The sequence below is a fragment of the Sinohyriopsis cumingii genome, chromosome 19 (genome assembly GCF_028554795.1).
Source record: "Sinohyriopsis cumingii isolate HCF-2022 chromosome 19, ASM2855479v2, whole genome shotgun sequence".
NCBI lineage: Eukaryota > Metazoa > Mollusca > Bivalvia > Unionida > Unionidae > Sinohyriopsis > Sinohyriopsis cumingii.
Genome location: NC_142979.1, coordinates 49,804,338 through 49,831,758, shown reverse-complemented (window position 1 = coordinate 49,831,758; position 27,421 = coordinate 49,804,338). Strand labels below are relative to the sequence as shown.

General features: G+C 34.9%; 1 protein-coding gene across 1 annotated transcript in view; it reads left to right on the top strand.

Annotated features, from left to right (window-relative positions):
* LOC149775682 (sodium/glucose cotransporter 4-like) overlaps positions 1-27,421 on the top strand; it is a 40,228-nt gene that overhangs the window by 2,798 nt on the left and 10,009 nt on the right. The window contains exons 2-14 of the mRNA XM_089943510.1: positions 4,678-4,749; positions 5,193-5,297; positions 13,376-13,435; positions 13,766-13,870; positions 14,010-14,115; positions 14,805-14,885; positions 15,501-15,706; positions 16,493-16,628; positions 17,350-17,457; positions 19,803-20,122; positions 22,640-22,855; positions 23,395-23,509; positions 24,935-24,957. Coding sequence (XP_089799636.1) covers positions 4,678-4,749; positions 5,193-5,297; positions 13,376-13,435; positions 13,766-13,870; positions 14,010-14,115; positions 14,805-14,885; positions 15,501-15,706; positions 16,493-16,628; positions 17,350-17,457; positions 19,803-20,122; positions 22,640-22,855; positions 23,395-23,509; positions 24,935-24,957 — 1,653 coding nt within the window. The remainder of the gene's footprint in view (positions 1-4,677; positions 4,750-5,192; positions 5,298-13,375; positions 13,436-13,765; positions 13,871-14,009; positions 14,116-14,804; positions 14,886-15,500; positions 15,707-16,492; positions 16,629-17,349; positions 17,458-19,802; positions 20,123-22,639; positions 22,856-23,394; positions 23,510-24,934; positions 24,958-27,421) is intronic.

The window sequence follows — 27,421 nt, the reverse complement described above, 5'->3', positions numbered from 1 at the left end:
CAGCTAGTTGATTTCCATGGAGCAGCAGAAAGGGTGAACAAACCACTTGCTTTAAAGTCCATTTATGAAAATAAAGCTTCATACGAAAATAATGAAAAATATAAGGTCAGTAACACAGAACCGAAGCCTCTAACCAAAACCTAGAGCTTCTCTAATTTGGTTTATTTTGTTACTCTATCTTTGTCGTTCGTGTTTTAAAAAAAAATTGTATATGTTTTCTTTACCCACCGTGACACTTATTTGTGGTCGCACCCTCTCTGCTGCTGTTTATATAAAGAATTTGAATTTAAAATTATTATAATGTCTCTTAATCCCGAACATGAATCAGGAAATGAATTTAAAAAATTTAGAGATGAAGCAAGAGAAAATGAAGTAATAAGACGAGTCCAAAATGATTCTAAATGAGAGTTAGATAGAGCTAATCGACTTATAAAGATACTGATGAGAAATCTAAAAATAATGAAAAACTAATGTCTCAACCAAATATTGTTTCAAGACCTATACGATATCGCGATCGAGGATCATGTAAATTTATTGTTACAAATCCGTGTGGAGTAGATTGTGCTTTTGAAAAGAATTTTTTGAACTTAATCATGTCCATGTCCCCACTACACCAAGTCTGATGAATGTTTCGCAGAATATGTGTATGGACTCCATTAAACACAACTAAAATATTGCAGTTATCTCTGATCACTTTAGGTATTGTGTATATCGCTGAGTAACATAAATCACATCCGTGTTTTATGTCTGCCTCGAGAAAATATACGAGATGGATTTGATTGTTTGTCCATCATTATATCATCGTATACTACGACATTATTAATAAATCCATCGAGGTCATCTACAAATGGGGCTTCATCAATATCAGTGATAAAATCTATAATATCATTACCATCCTCGTCCAACAATTTTGCATTTTCATTAAAATCTTTGAGCACATCGTAGCATCTCTGATCATCTACAGATGGTGCCACTAAATATAATTTATCCCACCTGAGCCATCTCATTTTCAAATCAAGCAGTAATTGTGTTTTACCCAATCAAAGTGCACCTATTATTATCATTCGGGTGGAATTCAGTAATGCTGAAATAATGTTTTACTGGTTCTTGCTTTCGTGTCGCTGAGAAATGAATGACATCCATGTTGTACAAAAATAATAAATAATATGGATTTATATTGTGTTCGATGCAAAGCATCCACCCCAACCAATGGATTAACAACTTTAACATCATAAAATATAAAACGTGCACTTACTGGTAAGTGTGTAAAATGTGGTACAAAGAATACAAATTTATCTTACTGACACAGTCAGGATACAACGTGGCTGGTGGTGATATAGCCGCTTCATTAGGAAAATTACCAGGAGCTCCAGGAGCTAGATATCCAGGAGAAAAACATCTAACCGGTTATAATTATTGCGGCCCTGGAACTCGACTTGATATCCAACTTGACGAGCGAGATCAACCAAGACCTGGAGAGTATCCAATAAATGCGATTGATAAAGCATGTTACGTTAGTGATGTAGCGTATAAAACCAAAATCTAAAACAACGACATATTGCAGATGTGAAATTGATTCACTCGTTAAATTCCATAAATAAATAACAATCTCTCAGAGAATCATTAGCTAATTGGTTCCTAAGATCTGCGATGAAAGGTAAACTAGTATTAGGGGCCGATAATTAATCAACCATTTTTTTTTTGTTCTTGAGTTTAATTATAGTGGCGTGCGCACAGTTGTGCATGTGACACTTTTTTCTGACTGCACCGCAGTCTGCTAGTTGTTCCTGGGAAAGGGAATGGTGCCACCTCCCCCAGGCTTTTATGGATTCAAGGAACCCTGATAATTTGGCCTCAATCTGTGGGTCCATAAAGGTCCCTACAGTTGAATGGTTGGCTGTCATTAGTGGGAAGGAGAGCTCGGGAACGGTCCTGCTTGCTTTACATTGCTGGTTTCTTGTTGCATTTGCCTGGTGTTTCTTGCGATTATTTTTTTTTTTATTTTTTTTTTTATTTTTTTATATATATTTTTTTTTTCGATTTTTTTTTCTTCTTCAAAATGTTCTAAAAGGAGGGGGATGTTCTATGCTGTTTATAGAGGTTCTTATTATTATTATTATAATGGAATCAATTTATTATAGCCTAAGAGGATATTGGAGGGGTAGAGCAGCGATTAGTAAACTTGCTGATGCAGCAAATGTTACACGTTCTGTTGCTACAAAACGGTTAGCACACAAGCAATATGGCAAATTTAACTACCACCACCTAAACATTTTCAGTACGCACATTTTCATGTTAGCAGTCCTAATGAAGTTCATCGAACAGATATTTTGTTTTTACCACACGATACTATTAAAATTAGTAGACGTCAATTACGTACATACCAATACGCGTTAACTGTCGTTGACGTTGCAAGTAGATATAAAGATGCAGAACCACTATCAACTAAAACGGCAGCTGAAGTTGTATCTGCTTTGAACGAATTTATCAACGACGACTCTTGCGATGGCCAAAGTTACTACAGGTTGAAAAGGTAAAGGAATTTCTTGGTAAAGTATCATCTCTGATGAAAAAACATAATGTCAAAATTAGACGAGGACATATCGCAATTCGTCGCGATAAGGCAATGTTGAACGATTTAATCGAACACTTGCTGAGCGGTTATTTGGATATCAATATGCGAAGGAAATAATTAAGACAGATGAGAGCTCGCGAATGGGTTGCAAGATTACCAAGTGTGATATCTGCGTTGAATAATGAAATTACTCGTGCAAATTCTATGAAACCCATCATATTTTGTCGTCGCGTATCAGCTGGTCGATAACATAATGGTACGGGTAAATTTGAAACTTTTTATTTATGTAACATAAATAATTGTTGTTGAAGTGTATCGCGAACTATCTTTCTACTTGCAACTATCAAATCATCTGGTCTCCATATATTCCAAAAATTGTTAATAGTAGTTTCTAAAATTATTTCAAGCATAATTTCACACTGAATATTATTAGGTTGCAGTCGGATTAATTTCTTAAACTCTCTTAATTCTGGATCAAGTGCTTTATGATCATCATTTATTTCCTCATAATAATCTACAAAATTCCTCAGCCATTCGTGTGGAGATGATCCAAAAAAAGACAGTAGTTGACCATGATCGCCGCACATAATTACAGCAGTATTTGTGTCAACAACAAATCAAGAAATATTTTTAGTGTTTCTAGCGGCACTGTACATATTTCATCCCAAATAATTATCCTTGGAATATATCTTTAACACATTTGTTCAGAAGTCCATCTATCACCCTTCCACCGAAAGAAGCTGTGATAAGTATCAGATTTAACTCCTCGTTCGTTCATTAATCTGGCGAGTCTATGTGTAGGGGTTAACACAATTATATCAGCAGACTTTGAAATAATTCAATCCCACGTGTTATTTTACCAGAACCTCCAAACCCACTGAGGTAAACTGTTTTATGTCTAGCTATAGGATCATATTTCGATGGTGCTGATGATAATTTTGATATTTGATTATTTTTGTAATAAATATTTTTGATTTCTACGTCGGCAGATTCAGAATAACTAAGTATCTTTTCTTGTTTTATTCTCCATTCGCCCTATGATGCATAAATGCCTATATTTAATTGTTCTAACAATACTGCATGTTTTTTATTGATCTAAAATGAATCCGTTGCGACTCTAACTGCGGTATCAGGAAATCTGTTTATCATGGATAATAAATTTATCGACACATACGCGAGCATTAAAGATCTTAAATGAGTATATTGCGGTGACTCACCATCAATATAACTCACAATTGTGCTTAATTTAGTTCCATACGGCAAGAAAACTATTTCTCGACTTATAAATGTATTCCTCTTCGTTGTATCGGTAATTATAAAATCTAGTTCAGCATCAACTATAATTAATCTTGTACAATGTCATGTATCATCATATGATCCTCCTTGGGTAAATTCAACAATTATTTTTCTGCCAAGATCTTTTGCGATTTTATTCTCAAAATCGGTATATCAGGATTTTCATCATCAGAACATTTCTTTTGCTGTGGTAACCAAACCTTTTTCTGCGGACTATATGATATAATTGCTTCACTTACAACCAGCGATATTAATATTTTTACATCGAGCATATATCGTAATAATACTGTTGGTGCCCACATTTTTTCTGAAAAATGTTTGCCACACCAGACATAACAAATAAAACTGTAAATATCTTGATATATGTTGTGCCGTCCTTAGAATTAAGATTGTAATAATATGCTGTAAATATGCTAATATAGTTAAGATAATGCTGTAAATGTAATAATAATAATATAATAATGTGTATAAAAAAATATTTTAAATATATATTTATAAAATAATGAGCTGCGAAAATATTAATGTAAACAAACCATATACAAATTTAGAAAAAACACGAACGACAAAGATAGAGTAACAAAATAAACTAGCCCAATTAGAGAAACTCTCAATTTTGGTTCGAGGCTTCGATTTTGTGTTATTGAACTGATATTTTCTTTTTCCTATGAAGTTTTATTTTCATAAATGAACTTTAAAGCAAGTGGTCTGTTTACCTTACCCTCTCCGCTGCTCACGGAGATAACAAATGTCAAATAATGATCTATACATAGATTTTAAAATTGTAAAATCTGCCTGCATCGTTTCAGTCCATGTTTCGTCCCAACAGAGGGAGTTTGAAAAGTTATTTCTTGGCTGGTCGCAGCATGCCATGGTGGCCGGTTTGTTTTCTCTCTCTATCTCTTTCTTTCTCTATCTCTTTCTCTCTCTCTCTCTCTCTCTCTCTCTCTCTCTCTCTCTCTCTCTCTCTCTCTTCTGTCTCTGTCTGTCTCTCTCTATCTCTCTTTCTCTCTCACACACACATACACACACACACACACGCAGAGAGAGCTTCGAATAGTCACCAAGATCCTCCGTTACTATACGAGAGACACCGAACTGCCTTGATTTGGTGTCATGGTGAATGACTCTTAGAGTAATGTTTAATAATCATAATGGCAATGATGTCCCAGAAGCTAACTGAAAAGCAAAATATGTTTTAGATGACAGACGCATTAAGTAGTTCATACTGATCTAATATACTTTTTTATATGTCCACAGTTCTTACAAGTTTAAATGTTCCATGTTCTCTCCTTCTTAATGTGAATTCTTTCGAATAAACTAGGTCGGCGCATCGTTGTTCTCTAGCAATATTGGAAGTGAGCATTTCATTGGCTTGGCTGGAACGGGTGCCACATCGGGAATTGCTATTGTTCTTTATGAATGGTTGGTAAGTTCTGTTTTAGTTGAAAATATTACTCTTACATCTTAGTTTCCAATTGAAAGAAAACCGGTTACATTCTTTGAAACAGAAAATGTCTTCTTTAATACATATAACCAAATGTGATGACTTTTATACATGTATGTGCCGTTATTTCATATACCTTCTTCAAGAAGAAAGGTAAATACATCACATATTTCGGAGTGGTAATAGCAAAAGAAAATGGATGTTTTACAATGAAACCTTGATAATCTGATCTTTTCTTTTGCATTGTTATGTCCTACTTGCTTAAACTATTTATTTCCCTAAAATATTAAAACAAACAAAGTGAAAGAATTATAAAAAAAATTACATGATGATATGAATTCCATAATTTCCTAAATGTCAATTTGACAGTAATCTGGAAACGCGCCAAAGTATTCTGAATGAAAGTTCTAATTGGTTATGTGCTAGCACCACAGCAGAATCACTGATTTAGTATCAAAAGGCTTTTACTTCGAGGTTGTTGTTGTTGTTGTTGTGGGGTTTAACGCCATTTTTCAGCACGATAGGCTATACATGGCGGCCAGTATTAATGGTGGAGGAAGAACCCGGAAAACCCCGGAAAGAACCACCGACCCACGAGAAGCTACTGGCAAGCTTTCTCACATGCCCACATTTGGCTGAATCTTAGACTCGAACCGCCGCAGACAGAGGTGAGATGGCAGTGATCCGTAACGAAGAGCGCTTTAGACCACTCGGCCACTCGGGGCCCCTTACTTCGAGGTGAATCCAATGAAAGTTGAATGTCACAAATAGTCACCTAATGCGCATCAAATAAGCAAATCTGAATTATTTGAAAGTATTCTCGAATATTTAAATTATTTTATATTGCGAAATACTTAAACAGCCAAAACTTGCCTTTTTAATAATTTGACCAATCACAATGTAGGGCAGTCATGATATATTTGCAATACAAATGTAATCCCTACATCACGTGATGTTAGTCCTGATCTCCATTCAACTCATTGGTTGACCATTTAGTCCGAAATATAATGCAGATGTGAAATTGGCAATTCAACCTTTTTTATGAATGGAAGTAATACATACATCTATACGTCTTATAGTACAGGCCAGCCATATTATCAAAGAATTAGCATAAAAAATTATCATTAGCCATATGACTTAATGACTTAAATAAAAACTATATTATAAAATAATACGTGTGGTATAGATATCCGTAGCAACATTATGTACAAGTAGTTAGAATGTTAATTTTACCAATTTAATAATAATAATAAGAAGAAGAAGAGGAAGAACAAGAAGAGGAAGAATCGGGTATTGCCATAGAATTGTAAATGGTTTGAAAATATGACTAAAATAACCTAGTTGACAAGTTAATGCTGATGAGTCTAAGTATGATTTATGTCATGTGCACACTGCAAACGCAGAGCTTAGATTCTGCAAAACTCGTCAAAAATGTGCGACACGTAAGGCGTCCAAAAACGTGCCTACCGTAAATATAATTTATAAAATCCGTTTGGTGGCAGAACACAGCAAATTATTTCAGAGTAAATGAACAGAGAAGTAAATCACTGTTTGTATTTGTGATTTCTTTCATTTACATCTGAAGCTCTCAGTCCGTCTTCTAGTCCTTGCAACATATCCGCACATTTGTTCGCATGGAAAAGAGACATTCCACATTTCTAGAATAGGTACATCAGTAGATGAAGCGTTTAATTCCAGGTATATAGATTTGCAAACGTATTTTTTGTAATGTTTCCGCCTGCTTGCAATGGGTCAATTAACAGGGACATATTAACAACAAATTAGCCCCTGAAGCAGATTCGAAACAAAAGAGTACGTTAAACAATATCAATTCCATCATTCAAAATGGATTCTTACTCTTGGGTTATCCATCTTTTTATCCGAAACGGTATTGCACATATTTACCTGTAAAAATGTATATTGCATGGTCACCTATCTGGTATCGGTCCAAACATTATCATTGTAAGGGTACAGTGGAGCAAGATATATATCGATGTAGTATAGCAGTTGATCTTTCCCAACAAAATTCCTAAGCAACTGGAAAATTGGGCACAAACAAATGAGAGAAAGCAATGAAGGTAATAAGTTTAAAAATGAACTACAGTAAAATTTCTAAACTTCTGAACCCCAAAAAGGGGAAGGGGTGCACGAAGTTAGGAAAGTCGGCAAATAATATTTATATTCAAATGTAAATCAAGTTTACTTAACTCACTTGACCGGTAAAAGTTTCCTTTAAAAGCTAAGGCAATAAAATTAAACTTCCCTAGTAAGTATATTTTACATGAAATATAATGAAGATATAGAACTAAAAGTTCTATATGTTGAATGCATACAATAACAACAGCTAAAATATACCAGTAAAGTATAATATTAATTGCTTAGTATGATACTAATTGCTTAGAAATTATGATATATTCCTGAGGATTGAATCAGGAATTAAATGAGGAATTAGTATGTTACGCTAAAACAAATCAGGTGTAAAATGTCAATGGCGAAGCTAACATGATAGATGATGGAATATTAGATGTCAGGTTCGATGTCATCCTTTATATACCTAGTTCATAAAAACCTTTATCGATGTAGAATTATCTATTCATGCCTGTCATGAATGTTAGATGGCAACCAATATAAAAATGTTTATAAGTTTGATGATCACCAATAGGAAAATGGTTAAATGGTTGATGGCAGCCAATAGGAAAATGGTTAAATGGTTGATGGTAGCCTCTAGGAAAATGATGTTTGATGGTATTTTGTAAGTAGATTTAGAGGTACCAAGATAACTGCATGACTGTTTCAAAGAGTACGCATTAGAACCTAACGAAACTAGTCCTACAATAATGTAATTTATAACCATTACATGAGAAACTGGATGAGAATAAAATGTTTACAAAACCGGTAGTACCTAAGTTATTGTGCATGTTCGGGAACAAAATTAGCGACGTTATCCACTAATTATCTTAATTTGACATTGTATGATTAATTAGGTTTAAACTTAAGAACTTACATAGAGGCGTGTTATTTGATGAAGAACCTTGATTAAAATCTTATATTGATTTGAATCCTACTCTCAGCGTAAAAAGCAGACAGAGACTTTGAAATTCCTTCTTCAAACTCACAAATAATAATCTCTTCAGTAAAATTGGACAATCTGTGCAAGAGAACGAGAGTGAAAATATGTGCCCATGCAATCCTCCCTCACCCCCACCCCCGATCCCAATCACAGATATCGGAAAGGTTTCTAATTTGTAAGAAGAACAATCATGACTAAACAATCTAGTGCTAGACAAAACAATGATATTAACCAAATCCATTTATAGTTGCTTTACTGTGCTAGAACTAAGCTGGCGTTTATGTACGAATTTCACTACAACAAGATAAAGCCAGAACATGGTGACAAACTGAGCTAGCTAATTACAGACTCGCTATGTATTCATGTGTATTACTTGGACAGTAAATTAAAATATAACATTATATTGTATGTCATGTTATTAAACGAAGGAAAATATGTTCAGTGTTTTCCTAATGAGTTAAGAAGTTTCTGGCCTTTTCAAAGATGTATAATTTGGTGTGCTTATACAAAATGTCGTGGACTCTATAGTAAGTGTAATTACCTTGCGACAGACAAAGACGACTCTAAAGTAAGTGTAATTACCTTGCGACAGACAAAGACGACTCTAAAGTAAGTGTAATTACCTTGCGACAGACAAAGACGACTCTAAAGTAAGCTTAATTACCTTGCGACAGACAAAAACGACAAAATGTATGAATGAGATACATAAACAGGTAATAAAAAATGATCTGAAATTTAACAGGTACAATGAATGTTTTCTTTAAACAAACTGTACATCACTAAGAGATGAATTTAATTAGATTGTACGGTCATGAAATATAAACATTATGGTAAGTAAGGTCACCTTAGAATTACAAACGTTATCTAGTTCGTAAAACACATATTCCCATATGGTCAGACCTTGTAATCAGATCGGTATTTCAAACTCATTAAAGTTTACTTATATTCTTTTATTTTCAACTTTTCAACTGTATGTTAGGAAAAGAAGTGCCTGTTTTCGCTTTCAATTAAATATAGTGCCAACTTTGTCTTTCCAGAATTTGTAAGATCACGTAGTACCATAATTTATCTTTTGTTAGCCTCGAGTTAGAAATTCGATCTATATCAATTGGTTGTATTTGAATTTATACTGGTTCGTTTTCTTGCTGATATTTTACAAACTTGACATATGTGCCATAGTTATACATGGAAAATATATCGAAAATAATGAAGGGTTATTCAATGGTTTCATCACCATCTGATTTTTACAAAATTAGCACAAAAACATTTTGTAATACGTCATGGGTATGAATTAGCACTACTGGTGATAGACCAGACGAGTTTATGTGATGGTCTGTTGTCCATTGACCAGCGTCGTCTGTCGCATGACGTCCGTCTGTCCGTTAGTTCAAGTTTGTTATCGCTACTCCTCCTAAACTATTTGTTGGATTTACTCGAAAATTTATAAACACATTCTTCACATGGCCTAGTTGGACCTAAATGCAAAAATGGTGATGCTCGAACGTTCAATATTGCCACCAAAGCGGCCATCTTGATAATCTTGCTATATATTCTGTTCCTGAATGGATGATCATATCAACATGGGGTTTTTATTAAAATAAATTTTATAACGAATGCTTGTTTCTTAATTAAAATGGTGCCGATTTTAAATCAAATATGACCGCTACAGACGCCATATTGACAACCCTGTTATTGTTATGGATGGTCATACCATCACGGCGTTTTCACTGAAAGATTTATTATGATGTTTAGTTGATCGTAAATGAAAATAGTGCCAGACTAACATCCAATGTTTCTGTCAGAGCAGGCATATTGAAATTCTTGTTATTGCTACTCCACCTGAATGGATGATCATATAAGCATATGTTTTTCATTTAAAAGATTTTTTATGATGTTTGGCTTGTTGTATATAAAAAATATTGCCAATCTTACGTCCAATATATCCACCATGGCAGCCGTCCAATCATGTTTTCACAACTCTACTTGAAAAGAAATTCAAACTGACGTGGGGTTTACTATACAAAACTTCTTATGATTTCCAGTTGGTCTTAAATGTAAACGGTGCCTATCTGACGTCCAGTATGACCGCAAGAGTAAGTTTTGAAAGTTGTATTATTGTAAATCCTGAACGAAAAGTCATCTCTTGAAAATAAAGTTGTCTCTACTTCTCTTGAAATGGATCGCTTTATCATCATCGGTTTTTCATCAATAGATTTCTTATGATACCAAGCTGATTCCAAATAAATAAATATCACTACTCCTCCTGAATGGATGATCATTATGGCATTGGGTTTTAACAAAACGACTTATACTGGTGTCCACTTTGTCCTAAGTGAAAATGACGCCAAGCTGACTTCCATTATCTGTGCCACACTAGTTAATTTGAAAATCTTGTCACTGCTGAAGAATATCAAAGATGGTTTTAATACTCGGCAGATAATAGGAAGAAATGGTCTTATCTTGAATTCGTGCAAATTCTTTACTCCAATAGAATGTCAGTTCCTTTGAGAGACAGGTGTTATCTTTAAGCGTTCTAGAAATGCAATCAAAGTTTTTCACGGCATATACAACAGCTTTAATTATTTTATCCGTGCTTTATTTCGATAACTTGCACCTCATTAGCATGTTCTTGTTTTGTGATGTCTTTCATGTGTATTTTAACTTGTCTTCTTTCAGGTTTTTCAAATTATTTGAAAATATATATCACACACGTTTTTATACTCTCTCGTTGAGCTGCACCGTTCTTATTACATCTCCCACACACACCTGAAGAAATGAAATCTAAGCTTGTAATGATTTCATTTAAGTGAATGTGAATTTCAAAACCGACTGAGCTAGCTGTTTGAATGTTTGCCTGATCATCAAGCACAAAATTAATACGAATTATGTTCAGCAAACATTGATGGAGCAAATTTGAATCTATGACTGAAAGATAGTTTTTGGGGTGTAGTTAATTCTTAAATATGTTTAAGACATCCTTGTTTTTGGCTATTTGTTACTGTCATAGTAAAAAAAAAAATAATTTCGCTAGTGTGAATGTTAAATACAATTAGAGCACATTTATGATTATCCAAATTGATCAATTAAAATTATAAAGCACTATGAATCGGGGTGTATGTTTTGGCTTTATCACCCAGCTCATTTTTAAATTTATCTATTTTCTTTTGGTGTTCTAATTTTATTATAGAATGTAATAGTATATATATCACTCCCCGAGTTCAATTTGTTTTATATTCATTTCGCTAATTTGGTTTCAAATTTCTATATTTATTTTGTTAATTTGATTTTAAATGTATCAATGCAATCATCTAATGGATCAGCTTTTAATCCATATCATTTTTGCTCTTTCTCTTTATAATCTTTGTTCCAAATCGATGAATTCTTGTGTTATACGTTTTATTCTTTTGTCTCTTTGATCAACGCTAACTTGCAAGACAGCGATATTATTAATTCCCAATTAACATCTTCCTCAATATCTGTTCTAGTCTATCTCAGCATGTAATCTTTTATAAAAGTGGTGAAATATAACATTTTTAATCATTCTGTTTTATTCTTCATGTCCATACTAGATAAATACTATATCGTCCTAACAGCTCGAATCACGCTTTGATTCACGTTTTGATTCACATTTTGATTCACATTTGGTTATCTCAGTTAAAGTATTTTCTTTTCATCTTTGACAAAGTACTAGTGTTGGGAATTATATTGTTTGTTATTCAAGTTAGTAATACTGCAGCAAAAATCATTTGTTAACCTTTTAATCTCTTAATCTCTTTGTTTGAATTCATCGTTTATGTTTTTCAGTTATTGTTCTAATTGGATCGCATAGTGCCACATTCTATTATATTATTATTATATTTCGTTTCCGAATGTCATTATGAAATGCATACATCTCAGTGGGTTATCATTTATTCAGTAGCCTTTACTTGCTGTTGTGCATTGGATATTTCCCGTGCTCTTTTTCATGCAGTTTATTGTACAGGATTTGACGAATTGTTATACACTGCTTATCACTGCTGTAAATATATGTCGGTATTTATAGGTGTGTTCTGTCCTCGTTTAGATCCATCAGATAGTTTTTTAAATTGTAATTGTAACCCACAAATCTATCTGTTTCAGTCATGAAACAATATACCATCCATACCACCAAAATGTTCTAGCCAAACTGCTAAACCTAAAATATAGTGCTGAAATCTTATCGTGGCGTTTTCATCTGAATCATAGTTTAGCTTGCCTAAATTAAGTTTTCAAATAACATTTCCATTGTATCCTAAACACTAAATGTGCTTGAGCACCTGAAGTACATATAATTTGATTGCATGTAGCTGTAACCGTTTCTTCTTGTGAAAGACCAGTACTACCTTACAGCAAGAAAGAAAGCCATTTTGCGTTTTCATCACTTGTTACCAGTGAGTTACTTTTAACAGCCTACAAATCTCTCTAGCATTAAACAGTACCTGCTTCTTGCCAACTTTCGTATTCTTACACGCCGATTTTGCCCCGAATTATTTAAAAATATTGTTGTAGCTCATTTTCAAACTATTGATCTCTCTTACTTTGTCTCTTTATATGTGACAATGTTTCCTATTAATTTATGAATATGGTTAAGAAGAACCACCCAGCCTACTGCTTAATGAGGAAACGTTTAGTCTCTCTTGTATTTAAAGTGGGAACATATATTTTCTAATCATGTGATCCCTACATTCTTCTCTGACTCTTAACAGTGATGACCAGATTATCAGAAGAATAGATAGATCCAAGGATATGTGGACATATTGTTAAATAGATCTATGGACGGATGGATAGATCAAGAGATGGATATAAAGATAGATTAATCGATGGATAGGTAGATCAATGGATAGATGGTCGGATAGATAGTTCAGTGGATGGACGGACGAATAGATAGATAGATAGAGAGATGGATGGATGGATGGATAGATAGATAGATGGATGGATAGATTCGTACTCATCATTTCTTTTTTTATTGTAGGCAATGCCACTTCTGATTATGATGGCATGGTTGTTTATTCCAGTATATATTTCTGCTGGTGTAAGTATGAAAATTGCAGGATTTGCTTTTTTATTTTACAGAATCCTGACTCTTTACACGAAATTACAGTAGTCTTTACAGTTACGTAACATAAAGACACCAAAGAAGACATAATTGGTTATATAACTACCCAGTAAGCATACATGTATCCTGATCTATTAATACAAAACACAAAGCAGACTGTATTTTTTACTGCAGTTGTAAAGCATATTATCAGTTTCATAATGAACTCTTTACGAACTACTGCCTATCACAAAGTAAAAATTACAGATTTACCAGCGAGGATTCTTTATCGGATTTGTAGAGTTAAAATTCGTGTATTTTTTCCAGGTATTTACACTACCCGAGTATTTAGAAAAGAGATTCGGCGGGCAAAGAATCCGACTTTACCTCAGCGTTCTTGCAATTGTATTGTACATTGTGACGAAATTGGCGGTACACTCTCTCTCTCTCTCTCTCCCTCTCAGTGCTAAACTACTAATATCCGGAATAGTTTCAAAATAACAGATAAATGTCGAACAAAGTTTCTCCATTATTGCTTCCAATTCAGTTATTTATTTCTTATTTATTTAAGGTCAGCATATTCGCCGGTGCTCTCTTCATCCAGATGTCTGTGGGATGGAACATGTACGTATCGATTGTGGCATTGCTTGTGACAACTGGATTGTACACAGTTCTAGGTAAGAACAATGATTCTGTTTATCAATTTTGGAATACCTTAATCGATAGTGTGTGTGTGTGTGTGTGTGTGTGTGTGTGTGTGTCCAACATATGCGCATAAAAGGACGAAGTGTCTAACATGAGGTGAAGATATAAATAAGTCTCATATGGTGTTTTAGACTTGTATAAGTACTTCCACTGGAATCATAGTCCTCCATCTTTGGTTTCGTTATAAATGTTTGGGGAAAAGTCATTCCATGAAAATTAAAATTGTTTCATTTAGTCCGTGTTCTATATGTTGACAAAAAAGCACGTTTATAAAGGTATGTCCAATAGTATGTGCAAGATAAAATCCTATTTTTAAAACGTAATTTAAAATAATGTATATCAGACGCCTATCATTACAATATATGTAAGATGGTCTAACCTAAAGATGACGGACGAAACAAATTCCAAAAGCATTGACTACTAGTTTTTGCAATGGAAAGAAACTTCTTATTCAAAACTATTTATACTAATATGTCAAGAAATTGCATTTATATCGGTAAAAATACTATGCCTCCAGGAAACTAAAAAGGTGCATTGATCAAAAATAATTAGAGTCATTTGAATGACGCAACGATAATAATAATAATAATAATAATAATAATAATAATTATTATTATTATTATTATTATTATTATTATTATTATTATTTTCTTACTTGCAGGTGGTCTCGCCGCAGTGATATATACCGATACATTGCAAACGGCCTTTATGGTGGTTGGGGCATTGATTTTAGTTGGAAAGGGTAATTCCTCGGGGGTTTCTTCTCTTTATCATTCCGATTGATTTAGAATGTGATAAATGCTTAGTCGAGAGTAGTTATTACAGAAACGTATAAAAGATGTGACGAAGGTTAAGACATTGAATTTTACTAATATACTGAAGTTAAATAGTATTTAAGTTGAATAACGATTCCATCGTAGGTTTTCCCTTTTTACTGGAGCATTTCCATGGCACTGTTCGATTATTTGCGTCCAGTTTTGAAAGGTAATACTGAAAAGAAGTTAAAGTTGATAATAATAAATTTAATGGCATTACAACGCATTAGTTCTGGAAGTTTTCGCCCCTTACGTACTCAGTTATGTGGAGAGAGAGAGAGAGAGAGAGAGAGAGAGACTTTAACTTGTAAAATAGCTGGTCAAGGAGGTTGATGAAAACAAAAACGAAGTGAGGTCAAAATAATGGAAAGTGTGATAATATTTAGTCCAGAAAGTCTAAATGAGCATGATGACAGCGGATTAAACAACAATAGTGGTTTTAGATCGTGTAAGTTTATTACCGTTTCAAGCTATAGCGATTACAATGGGAAGGTTGTCACGATGTTTTATCAGTGTCTTTTAAGTTTCTGTATTCAATATAGGCTTTAGCGAGGTCGGCGGTTATGACAAATTGCAAGATCGATATTTTGACTCCGTGGCATCGGTCCGATTCAATAACAGCTCATGTGGTTACCCTAGAGACGATGCCTTTCATATTCTACGTCATCCTGTGAATTCAGACAGCCCTTGGCCAGGGATGTTACTTCAAGCCAGCATCGGGGTCATGTGGTACTTCTGCTGCGATCAGGTACTTTTCCGCGATTCTGATTAAAGAAAATGACACTCAACTTATGCCACAGCAACAATTTCCTCCGGTTTGCATGTTGCGTGTCTTAAACGTCAAAACAACACAAAAATCCAAAACAATACGAATTCACTCACTTCAGACAAAACGGTTTATTGTTTTTCATGCATGTGAGTCCTGGATATCTCAGCCCCAACACTTATGTAAGTAAAGAGAGAAAAAAACTGAGGCGTTCCCTTTGCTAATTCTATCCTTCCTCGTAGTGGAGGAAATAGGATTACGTGAGCATGCCCTTCTTTCGAATCCCTTCTGGCATTTCTGGAAACCATTTACTGCAGATGTCTATGCACCATTATTGTTTGTAGTGATTACTGATTATTTAAGTATCAAGCTTATAAAAGATTATATGTTGCTATGGTATGTAGGTGTGTGTGTTCTTTTATGTTGTATTTTAAGCCAATAGGGCATGCATGTAAATTCGTTTTCTACATCACCATTGCTTTGGAGTAATGAATAATCTTGATCAATTTAATATACTCATTTTCCTTGCCCATGCTTGGCGTACGATTGATCCTGGAATGAATAAACATACCCTACAGTAATATGATAAAATACATCCTGCATACATCAAGCCACTGCCACAATGCCCAAAGTATTCCGCATGAGTGCAATTGTGGATATCCTACAGGGCTGGTTCACCCGTCTGAAACTTTAAGAGATTTCGTGCATAAGATGTGAAGAAGAAATCTATTCATAACTATCTAACATTACTTACTATCACCCTTTCAGGTGATAGTCCAACGTTCTTTAGCGGCCAAGAACATATTGCATGCAAAGGGGGGAGCCATAATGGCCGGCTATTTGAAGATTTTGCCATTTTTCATCATGATACTTCCAGGAATGATCAGTCGAGCACTATTTCCAGGTACAGAGAACATATTATAAAGTAGATAGTCGTCCATTTCTGAATTCTAGTCTTTTTTATATTGAAACAAAGTTTTAGTACCTTTTTCGTGTTGGGACATTTACATATATCATTACAGATATTAATTGCTAGAGATCATTTTCGACTGATAATTTTATTACATGCATTAAGTTAACATATACAAATAAAGATCTTCTATATTAATTCACGGATTATTTTTTCTAAAATATGTTCATTTTAAAGGTGTTCTACCCGTGAGATAGAGACGTCGGATTGTGGCAGAAAGTTTACTTCCCACATCAGCATGATTAGTAAATAGTTAAAACTCAAGTTAATCATTATCTGAGCAATAACGCAATAAAAGTACTAAATACATTCTACCTAAAATATATACTGTCAAAAGACATCGCAGATAAGTTGCCCTTGATGAAGCAAAAAAGCCTGATGAAATCAGGAAGGAAAGGCGATCCCAATTTTAAAATATTTCCCAACATGACAAGCGGTGGTGGTATAATTTCTTGGTATTCAAACGTACTGGCTTTCATTAAGCACAAGTGAATGTGAATCACCCCCAAATACCTTCCCTTTGATATGCTTAACTTGAAGGCATTCAGGCATTCGTACGTAAAGATGATATTTACCTTCCAGCATCTGGGTACGCTCGACTTAAAGCCATTCAATCATTCGTACGTAAAGATGATATTTAGATTTAATTTGACAGATGAAATCGCATGCGTGGACAAGGAAGAGTGCCTTCGCTACTGTGGCAATCCTGTGGGATGCTCCAACATCGCCTACCCCAGGCTAGTAATGGGGCTTCTTCCAGCCGGTACGCTTCAATTTTTCTAGTACTTTTGTAAATGCCGAATTATTTTAAACAGTTTTGAAATAATTAAAGTACGAGTCATAAATGTAATCTTGAAAACTATAGTTCTTGTGGCATAACTAATGTTCATAGCTTCTTAGTGTACGTGGTGCAAGTGTCATTGAAGTCTATTGTATTGTCCGATTGACTGATTCGATAAGGGAAGTCTCTTTGCCTTTCTAAAATTATCTGTTTTTCGAACCGATTATTTTGCAAAGTTAGCTTCAAGGGATATTTAACAACTATCGATAATAGAAGATTTGTATACATAAAAAATTGATTATACATTATGTGCACCTAGAAATCCCTTGATTTTCTCCAGTTGCAAATTTTGTTACGAAAAGTTACTTTTGTATATCATGGGTAGTTTTAAAGAACATAAGTTTTTTATTTTAATATCTGAATGATGCAGTTGATATGTGTTTGAGAGAACACAGCTAAATCAGACTTCTGGTGTACGTCTTATGCAAGATTTCTACACCTACATCACTATTTCCACTTCCTGAACTTCAGAGGCTATTTTTAAAAAATCTCAATGATGTATATTGAGGGTCTTTAAGACATGGTGGCATATTTATAACCAATCTCAATTATAACACCAGTATGACACATACAGTTTGGCCTCTTCCAAAGAAAATGTGAGTTATATGTGATAGTAACGCAGATCTCTAATTCTCCTTAAATAGCCCAAGACAAATAAATCGTACTTCAGTCATTTTATAGTTCGTTCGAGATGTGTACCCAGTATCGTATGATTGGCAACCATCAACATTTCCAAATTAGAACTGATGAAAGTTAAAAGTTATCTTTGAAGAAAAAAATTAATTCTTATATTTCATATGACATCCATCAATTAAATGAGATAATACAGTAATAAAATCGAATGTTGTTATATTTCTACTTTCTCATGCGTTGAACTTGCGTAATTACGGTCGACATATCACCCCACAGCCCTCATGAACTCGTATTATTACGCTTTTGTTTAAAAACAACAGTACGTGGATCAAGACGTACAATGCCTCCAAAAAATAACAAAAATATACAAAAAGGTGAGGCAAAAATAGTACCTGATGAATACTGTATGCGTTGAAATTGTTAATTGTATTGCAAAAACGCTGGGTTATTTAAATTTGAATAGAAAAAGTACGAGATTGATTGAGAACAATAATCTATCTTAGGGTTTGTACCGAGACAAGGAAATTCCAGTCGTGGATTTACATTGTTTGTCTCCCCGCGAGGCTCTCTAATACAACCCATTGACTGGGATTTTCTTTTCTCAATGGAAAGGTGGTGGTCTACAGTTTCGTATTTTGCAATGGTTTAGATCTTTAAAGAATAATAATTTTCCAGATTTTCCTCACTGGTTATCCAGGATTTTAATAAAACAGACTTTGTATATCTGAGGTATTGTAAAATGAACTTTTAATTCCCTTTATTTTGGAATATGATTGATGGGTCCAGTTTGGGTTTAGAGTATACAGTACTTACTACAACTCCGCTTGTTCATTTTCTCTCCTTTAACTTCATTGGCAAATGGTAATAAATGGAGCCAATATTTTTCACTTTTTATTTATTTTGTAATATATTAATTGTAATTTCAGAAGCTGGTACTGTCTAGCTTAGCAAAAGTTCCGATATTAATAAATGCTAAAGATAGTGTACTTTAGACTAATCCAGGCTGATTTTTCGACCACATGGGGGCAGCCATTTTGGTTAGCTGTGTGCATAGATCAAGTACATTCTCCACAAGCACGCTATCCAAAGACATGTCAGCCACAGTACTTGAAACTATTATAGATGTATGCCAACATTTTCTCCACTGCGCATGTTGCGAATTCCAACAACTTCATCTCTAATCTATCACTCTCTCAGAAGTACGTGACATATGTAGAACGCATGCAAAACCCCGGGCATATATTCTATTATTCTAAACTTATTTGTATGGTATGACGCCACGCCATTGTTCTCGGTACTGCAAGAAATTCAAGTGATACTGAAAGGAAAAGACCAGAAAAAGTCACATAGGTGCAATGTAGGTGTAAATCTTTACATTGCACCTACAGCTCGATTATTAGTGATTACAACTGCATAGGTAGTTTCCCGCCGCGGCTCATTTTTATGAAAAAATTCATGAAATTAATCGAGTGGGGGACGAATGGGGTTCCAATCGACGTTGCATTCCCTGTATTTGAATAGGGTTTTAGGAATTTATCGGGACAATTTTGGCTTCTATACAGACTTTAAAAGTAAAAAACCAGATTCCAGTGTTTTATATTATAGGAATCGTGAACAGCTTGTCTTTCTTGAAGGTCTGAGGGGCTTGCTTATGGCCGTGATGCTGTCCGCCATCATGAGTTCTCTTACTTCCATCTTCAACAGTGCTAGTACAATCTTTACTATGGACCTCTGGCAGAAAATTAGGAAGCAGGCAACAGAAAGGGAACTTCTCATAGTGGGACGGGTTTTTATTTTGATACTCTGTGCGATCAGTGTGTTATGGATTCCACTTGTGAAAACATCTCAGAGTGGCCAGTTGTTTATCTATATTCAGGCTGTCCAGGGTTATCTGGGAACCCCGATTGGCCCCGTCTTTCTCTTAGCTATCTTATGGAAAAGGACAACAGAGCAGGTAACAAAATGAGTTTATATTTGTTAAAATTTTCTTTGTTCACCATTTGTTCATTTATTCTAATTGCCTAGTCACGAAATAATTTGCTGTTGCTGTGCAGCAAAACGTGAAACGAAACCTTCTGCTCAGTTGCATGATTGCATACTGGTGAGACATATGAACTTGCCTTGAGTTACTCCCCTTTATTTCTGAATACGGTGCCGCTCCAGCTTTCACAAAATTATACTTTCTGGCACGTATATCGTCTGCTTAAAGTTAAACCTTTGCAGTGAAAACTGGCGAAATTGAGACTTTTTCATCACTGAACATCCAAAATAAAATAATTCTCTATCCTTGTATCTGTGATTTTGTCAGTCTGACTTATTCTGCACCAGTTTAATTCAATCTTTTGAACTAGCAAAACTGCTTTTTATTTTATTTTTAAAGCGAAAATTCATACCTTTCCCTGGCCCTGCGCTTAGAAAGGAATTTTCCTACACCTATGTATATAGAGTGAAGTACCTTACGTGGCTTTTCTCTACATGAAGGAGCATATGACTTATTCCACCTTTTAATAGTTTTATATCAAGCATTTGGTACACATTTTTGCTTTCTAAACCTACGTGTTTAAACGTTGAACGCATAGTTTCAAAATTCTAACGCTGCGGTAATCACCCTGAGTAAGATTCCCGCTGCATCCAGTACCTATTGAATGCTTAAATGAAATCGACTTACACAAACATAAGCAGTCTTGGGGGGGGGGGGAGTCGTTAGCTAATACATCATCCTATTGGTCTAATGTCAGGAATATGGACATTCTTGTTTGGGTCTTGGCAACGTGGCCAGAAACAGGTTTCATTGTGTTATCGTTCGACCAGTTTTACGACCCTGGTTGTAGATGTGCACCACCGTTTCTCTTCATCAACAATGAAATCTTTAAATAACAAATCGTGGCAGTTATAAAGTTATATAAAATGAATTGCATACCATGTGTGAAATTAATCATTCACATATCATTCCTTGACCATGGGGAATCGTGGGTTTCTCTCCTGCAACAGGTATTTCCTAAGACAAATACTTTTTGATATTGTATAATACATGTACAGTTGGCTGACGCCAAACTTTAAAGTTTTAAAGTCACTTTTCAACCACAACACATAATCTGAATCAATAGAAAATTGAAACACTATGGTCATGGATGCTATTAAATTGGATCTGAAATGGTACGGGCTGATCTAGGAGGTGCGCAAATCCAAAGGTGGCACACACACAACTGCCTCCAAAACATCAGCGCAAAACAGCCTAATGTTTTTCTTGAGTAAGTTTTCTTTACAAATATATGGTTTCATTTATGCTCTGGAAACGCTATAAATGCAGGAGCTTCTGGGTCTTCGACTCCTGTGCCCCCGCCAGAGATTCCATCTAGCAAACTCCTTACATGCTTGCTTACGCCTCCCACCTTCCCCAACAATATTCATGGACCTGCCCCTGATATGTGTCATCCACCTCTTTTTTACACAAACTTATAGAGTACAAGTCAACCATTTTCGACTCGGACTGAAGCACCTTTTAGCCGCAGTTTCGTGTGTACATCAAGTTGAAATGCTTTCTTGTAGAGGATACACCCACCCTACTGCACTGCATAACCTGCCTGTCTCAGTTTCAACAGCCAGCACATTTATGAGCATTTGTTCCACATATATATCTCAATATTATTTCCCTATTTATTTTTCATTAAGTTCAAAAATGTTACGGGAACCTTTTACGAACCTGTGTTCTTTTGAGACCATATATAGTATCATAAGTAATATTTGAGAAATGATTGCATTAAATAAATGTGATGGGAACAGATTGGTATTGAAAATAATGGCAATTACGGTGGATGTGTACAGTTTTATTTGTACGCTGCAGCAATGTTGTTGTTGTTGTTGTTGTTGTATGTTTTAACGCCATTTTTCAGCACAAGATAGGCTATACATGGCGGCCAGTATTAATGGTGGAGGAAGAAGCCAGGAAATCCCCGGAAAGAACCACCGACCCTCGAGAAGCTACTGGCAAGCTTTCTCACATACCCACATTGGCCGAATCCGAGACTCGAACCTACGCAGACAGAGGTGAGATGGCAGTGATCCGTAACGGAGAGCGCTTTAGACCACTCGGCCACTCGGGGCCCCCGCTGCAGCAATGCATTGACATGTGTCTTAATACATCTCTAAAGAATGCAGATACGTATACCTGGGCAGCGAAAACACCCTTATCGTGAGTGTGAGAATTTACATTACAGGGGACCTATGCAACATTTTTTCATTTATCTATTACTACTTTACTTTTTCAATGCTTGGAGTGATTGCAACGATTTTGATAGGTCTAAATAAAACTCGATTTAATTGATGCCAAGTCTCGTAAAACGCACCCAAACCATATAAAAAGCCTTTGTGCATTCAGTTCGTATTTGGCAGAAAAAAATCCCAAAAATGTTTCTTTATAAACATGTCACCTTTGGAAATCCGATATTTTCGGTTTCGTCTCTTTTCCTAGGGTGCATTCTGGGGCATGCTGGTTGGTCATGTCTGTGGAATCATACGAATGTCCATGGATTTTGCATACCACGCCCCAGACTGTGGTGAGCCGGAAACGCGACCGCCAGTCTTATATAAAGTCCATTACACCTACTTTGGTCAGATGTCGCTTGTTATAACATCTTTAGCAGTCGTGATTATTAGTTTATTGACCGTACCAAAAGAAGAATCCGAAGTAAGTTTAGAATTAAACTTTTAATGACATATATCTTCATATTTCACTAGCGTATTGGTATTGTGTTGATCTCATGATTTCAAAAAAAAAGTAAAGATTGCATAAACATCACCCAACAAATACGATTTTTTTTTATTTCAAAAGTATCGCAAAAGGTCTGATTCTTGAAGCAAAGGAAGAAAAAGAATAAGACAATATCATTTGCATAATTCATGATTAAAAAGGTAATCATTAGCAGAACAAAAAATATTAATGTTATAATGACGTAAGGAAATTCACTTGAAACAACTTTTATTTGGTTTTAACAATAATTCAAATAGCGTGTAAATAAAATGTATTCTATACTTGTGATTCCTTTTCTTAAAATGAGCCATTATTTTTAGTTCAGATTTCGAGATATGAATTAAGATATAAAAACAATGTTTACACCGTGTTTTCACATAAGGGGCAAAACACATTACGCCAGAGATTGATCAATAGATGGATTAGTTTTCTTGCCGTCTTGTATTGTTTAATACTTTATTAATTCATTCACATAGCTTTGTAATTTAACATGGTGGACAAGGAAGAAGTATAAGGAGGAAGAAAACGATAACGATGTAGAGGAACATGAATTATCGGACTTATCCAGTCAGAATGAAGAAAAAGACATGGGCGAGTATTTATTTCTTCCTTTCCATTTTTTCATACTTGTATATTCTCATACATACATACATACATACTGTAAAGGTGGTTCGAGAGTGATAATTCGGTCTAAGTAGGTTTCGAACCCGTGCCGCGAGTAACGGCGGCCATTGCTTAGTGCTAACATAAATTACAATCATAATAAACGATATAAAGAGAAGACACGGGTGATTCATAGAAATCTGCAGTAAAGCATGCACTGGATTCTCGCGCGAATAAAGAGACATTTTAGCATCGTTCACTTTTCTTCTTGGAGAGGAAAATCAAATTAACGCGATCTGTTATTCTAAGTACATTCTAAAATAAATGTATACTAAAAGAAATGGTAAAAAGTAAAAACATTAAAGCTTATTTTGATAATATGTTTTTACAGGTTGTCATAGCGAGCAAACGCCAAATATATCCAAGGAAATTGGAAAAATTCGGTTGTGGTGTGACAAAATATGCGGAATTCCGGAGGATAAAAAGATGTCCCCAGGATTATCTCATTCTGATATTTGCCAGAGGCAATTTCTATATGAAAATCCGTTTTGGAAGAAGATACTTAATATTAATGCGATTCTTGGAGTAACTGTGATAGCGTTTCTCATTGGGTACTATAGATAATTTAGTTCAGGGAAATATTTATCAGTTCTCCCACATTATCTGTAATTGTACAATTGTCGTTATACCAACTGGAATCATATATATTTGCGATAATAATAATAATAATAATAATAATAATAATAATAATAATAAGTCAATAAAATGAAGTAATTAATTCTTAAAGTCTGAAGTAGAAAAATTGTTCTACAATTATAACTTAACATTATATTTTAAATATGACGCTGGGAATTCTGAAAACGCATTTTCTCTTTTATCTACGAAATTTAAAGAGTTTTTAAAAATGATTTACATTTAAAAATTGATATAAATTAGTTACTTATGTACTATTATGTAATAAGTTTGATTCAGCTGTTAGAAACATCGAATTAAGGTAAAATTGTTTGAATTCTAGCGGTGCAAACTTCTTAATGAGATTCAAATGCTGAAGGGAGGTAATTATTTTAAAATTGAGGTAAATAACGTTGTTGCGAGAAGTTGTTTCATATGCACTCGAAATTCCGATGAACCGGAAACGCCATTTGAAATCGTCTCGTTAAAACCTTTGCTATTTTAAATGCTGTATATTTGTTCAATTTACTTTTAAAATCTAGGTAAATAATCTCGACAAAATAAATTTTATCAAATGACTTTCGGCTTAATTCTTTTGTGTGTGAGTGTGTTGGATTTGGCTGTATATTTTTCAATGCTACCTTCACCCCATCACTGTTTCATCTGCTGATTGGACGCATGGTATGCAAGGATAACCATTTGTTGAAAGGTTGGCTAGCTTGCTTCTTCTTCCTTTTTTAGGCCCACACTTTGGAAGTATTCAGGTAATAAAACTTGCCTCCTAAGTGAGATAGTTAGTGGAATCGTTCAACGAATTCCAGACATATTCAAAAACAAGAATAAACTTCGTACTTTCGAAAGGTAACAATAAAGTAGGCAAGCTACACAAATAAATAAATGAATAACTATCGACACCGCCTCTGTTGGAGGCTATAGTTTTACTTTCACGATGAAAGGCACACAGGTTCAGATTCCAGTTATTTTTTCTATACAGTCTCTACATTTGTTTCTTAGTACCGAGCTTTCCACTGTATCCAAATCCTTATCAATGACACGTGAATCTAAGAAACGTTCAAAGATGAACTCACGATGAAGTGTTTGAAAGTTATCTGACATTGATTTGAGAGAGGCTAAACTGTAAACGAAGCACAGTGCAAAGGGTTACAGATTTCACTTCCGGATCAGCATCAATGCCTCATTACTCACTATGCAATGTTGCTGACACACAGACGTCCACGCCATAATGCTGAACTTGTAAAGAATAAACAAAAATCTTTAGATCAAAACAATGAATATCTAAATCTATCTCTTGCATCACCACTAAAATGAGAGAGGAAAAAATGCTCTGCAATGCCGATGTTAATGAAGGAGGACTCATGCTTTTGGAGTTTGCTGCCTACAACGCCAACACTTCTTGCCCTCACAAAGCATGTAGAAGATGAACCAACCAACCATCCATTAGTTTATGCACTCCATCTGGTGACGGTGTGATTGGGTCAATTATACAATATGGTTTCTGTCCTTTGTCTTTGAAGGATGGTACATATACTTTGTTGTACACAGACTAGAGCTGTTCCTTCCGCATGTCTGCCTGCATCAAACTGTCTAATGGTCTTCAAATGGGAAACCCTGTGCTGTCACTTTTATGCTATATATAAAACTCCAGACACGCTTGGGATTGATGATTGATTTTGGATTGAGTATGTATTTCATGTATATTGTAAGCCATTTTGCATGCTGATCTCGTGACCTTCTTTATATGCGGATACCTATTAAAACTTTTTGGTCTTTTTGTGTGATTTGGTTCTGATAAAGTTTGCTTTTGCTTTCACGCAGTCTCTTTACTTGCACTGTAGTCCATGTCTGGATGGAACAAGTGGGTGACATTTTGGATGGTAAGCCCCTCTATAGAACTTCATGTAAGCTAGTCTTAACATGATTTAAAATATGGTTTATTTACTAATAAAGCACATGCATTTCACTTACTGTTCCTGGCATCAATGTTAGCACACTAAAAGTGGAAAAGTATATGCTTCACTGGTTTGCTAAATCTGGGTATGAAACCAGATTCGAATCAACTATATCATGGTCTCCAATGATTGTCAAAGGAATATCCCTGCTGATCACTTTTGGCGATTGTTCATAAACATGTGGAACCTGTTTTCTTTCAATGCTGAGATGATGATCATTTGTTCAAGACCACGGTGTTGCAGGGTGTCCAAGAAACAATCATTTATGAAGACTGGATACAGTTTCCCCACACCCGAGGTGGCGTTACAGTTGCTATTAGGAAGGCTGTCGATATAGCCATAATACAACATCTTTGGGATTGTGCAAGACTTCCAAATGGGTTCACATTTACTGAAAGTCGCTTTCAGGTGGAGGATAAACCTTTGCAGTAATAAACATGGTCAGGAAATATTTCGCTGCTATAATGTAATCAAGTTTCAATGCCCATTATGAGATATGGTTATTTTAATCAGTTAAGTTGCTAATTTCTTCTTTCCAATTTTTCACGCTCTGAAAGTTGATCACTAGCTTTTTCCTATAAAGATATGTGGTTTCTTTTGTTCTCAGGCAAAGGTGGCGAGCTAGAATTAATTGGACCAAGATAGTCTATTATAGTGTCACTGATACCCAAAATCAAAACTAAAAAATGAGAACACTATACACCATGAAGCTTTGTATATTGAACACTATACACCATGAAGCTTTGTTTATTGAACACTATACACCATGAAGCTTTGTATATTGAACACTATACACCATGAAGCTTTGTATATTGAACACTATACACCATGAAGCTTTGTATATTGAACACTATACACCATGAAGCTCTGTATATTATCACTATACACCATGAAGCTCTGTATGTTAACACTATACACCATGAAGCTTTGTATATTGAACACTATACACCATGAAGCGTTGTATATTGAACACTTTACACAATGAAGCTCTGTATATTATCACTATACACCATGAAGCTCTGTATATTAACACTATACACCATGAAGCTCTGTATATTGAACACTATACACCATGAAGCTGTGTATATCGAACACTATACACCATGAAGCTTTGTATATTAAACACTATACACCATAAAGCTGTGTATATTGAACACTTTACACCATGACGCTCTGTATACTGAACACTATACACCATGAAGCTCTGTATATTAACACTATACACCATGAAGCTTTGTATATTGAACACTATACACCA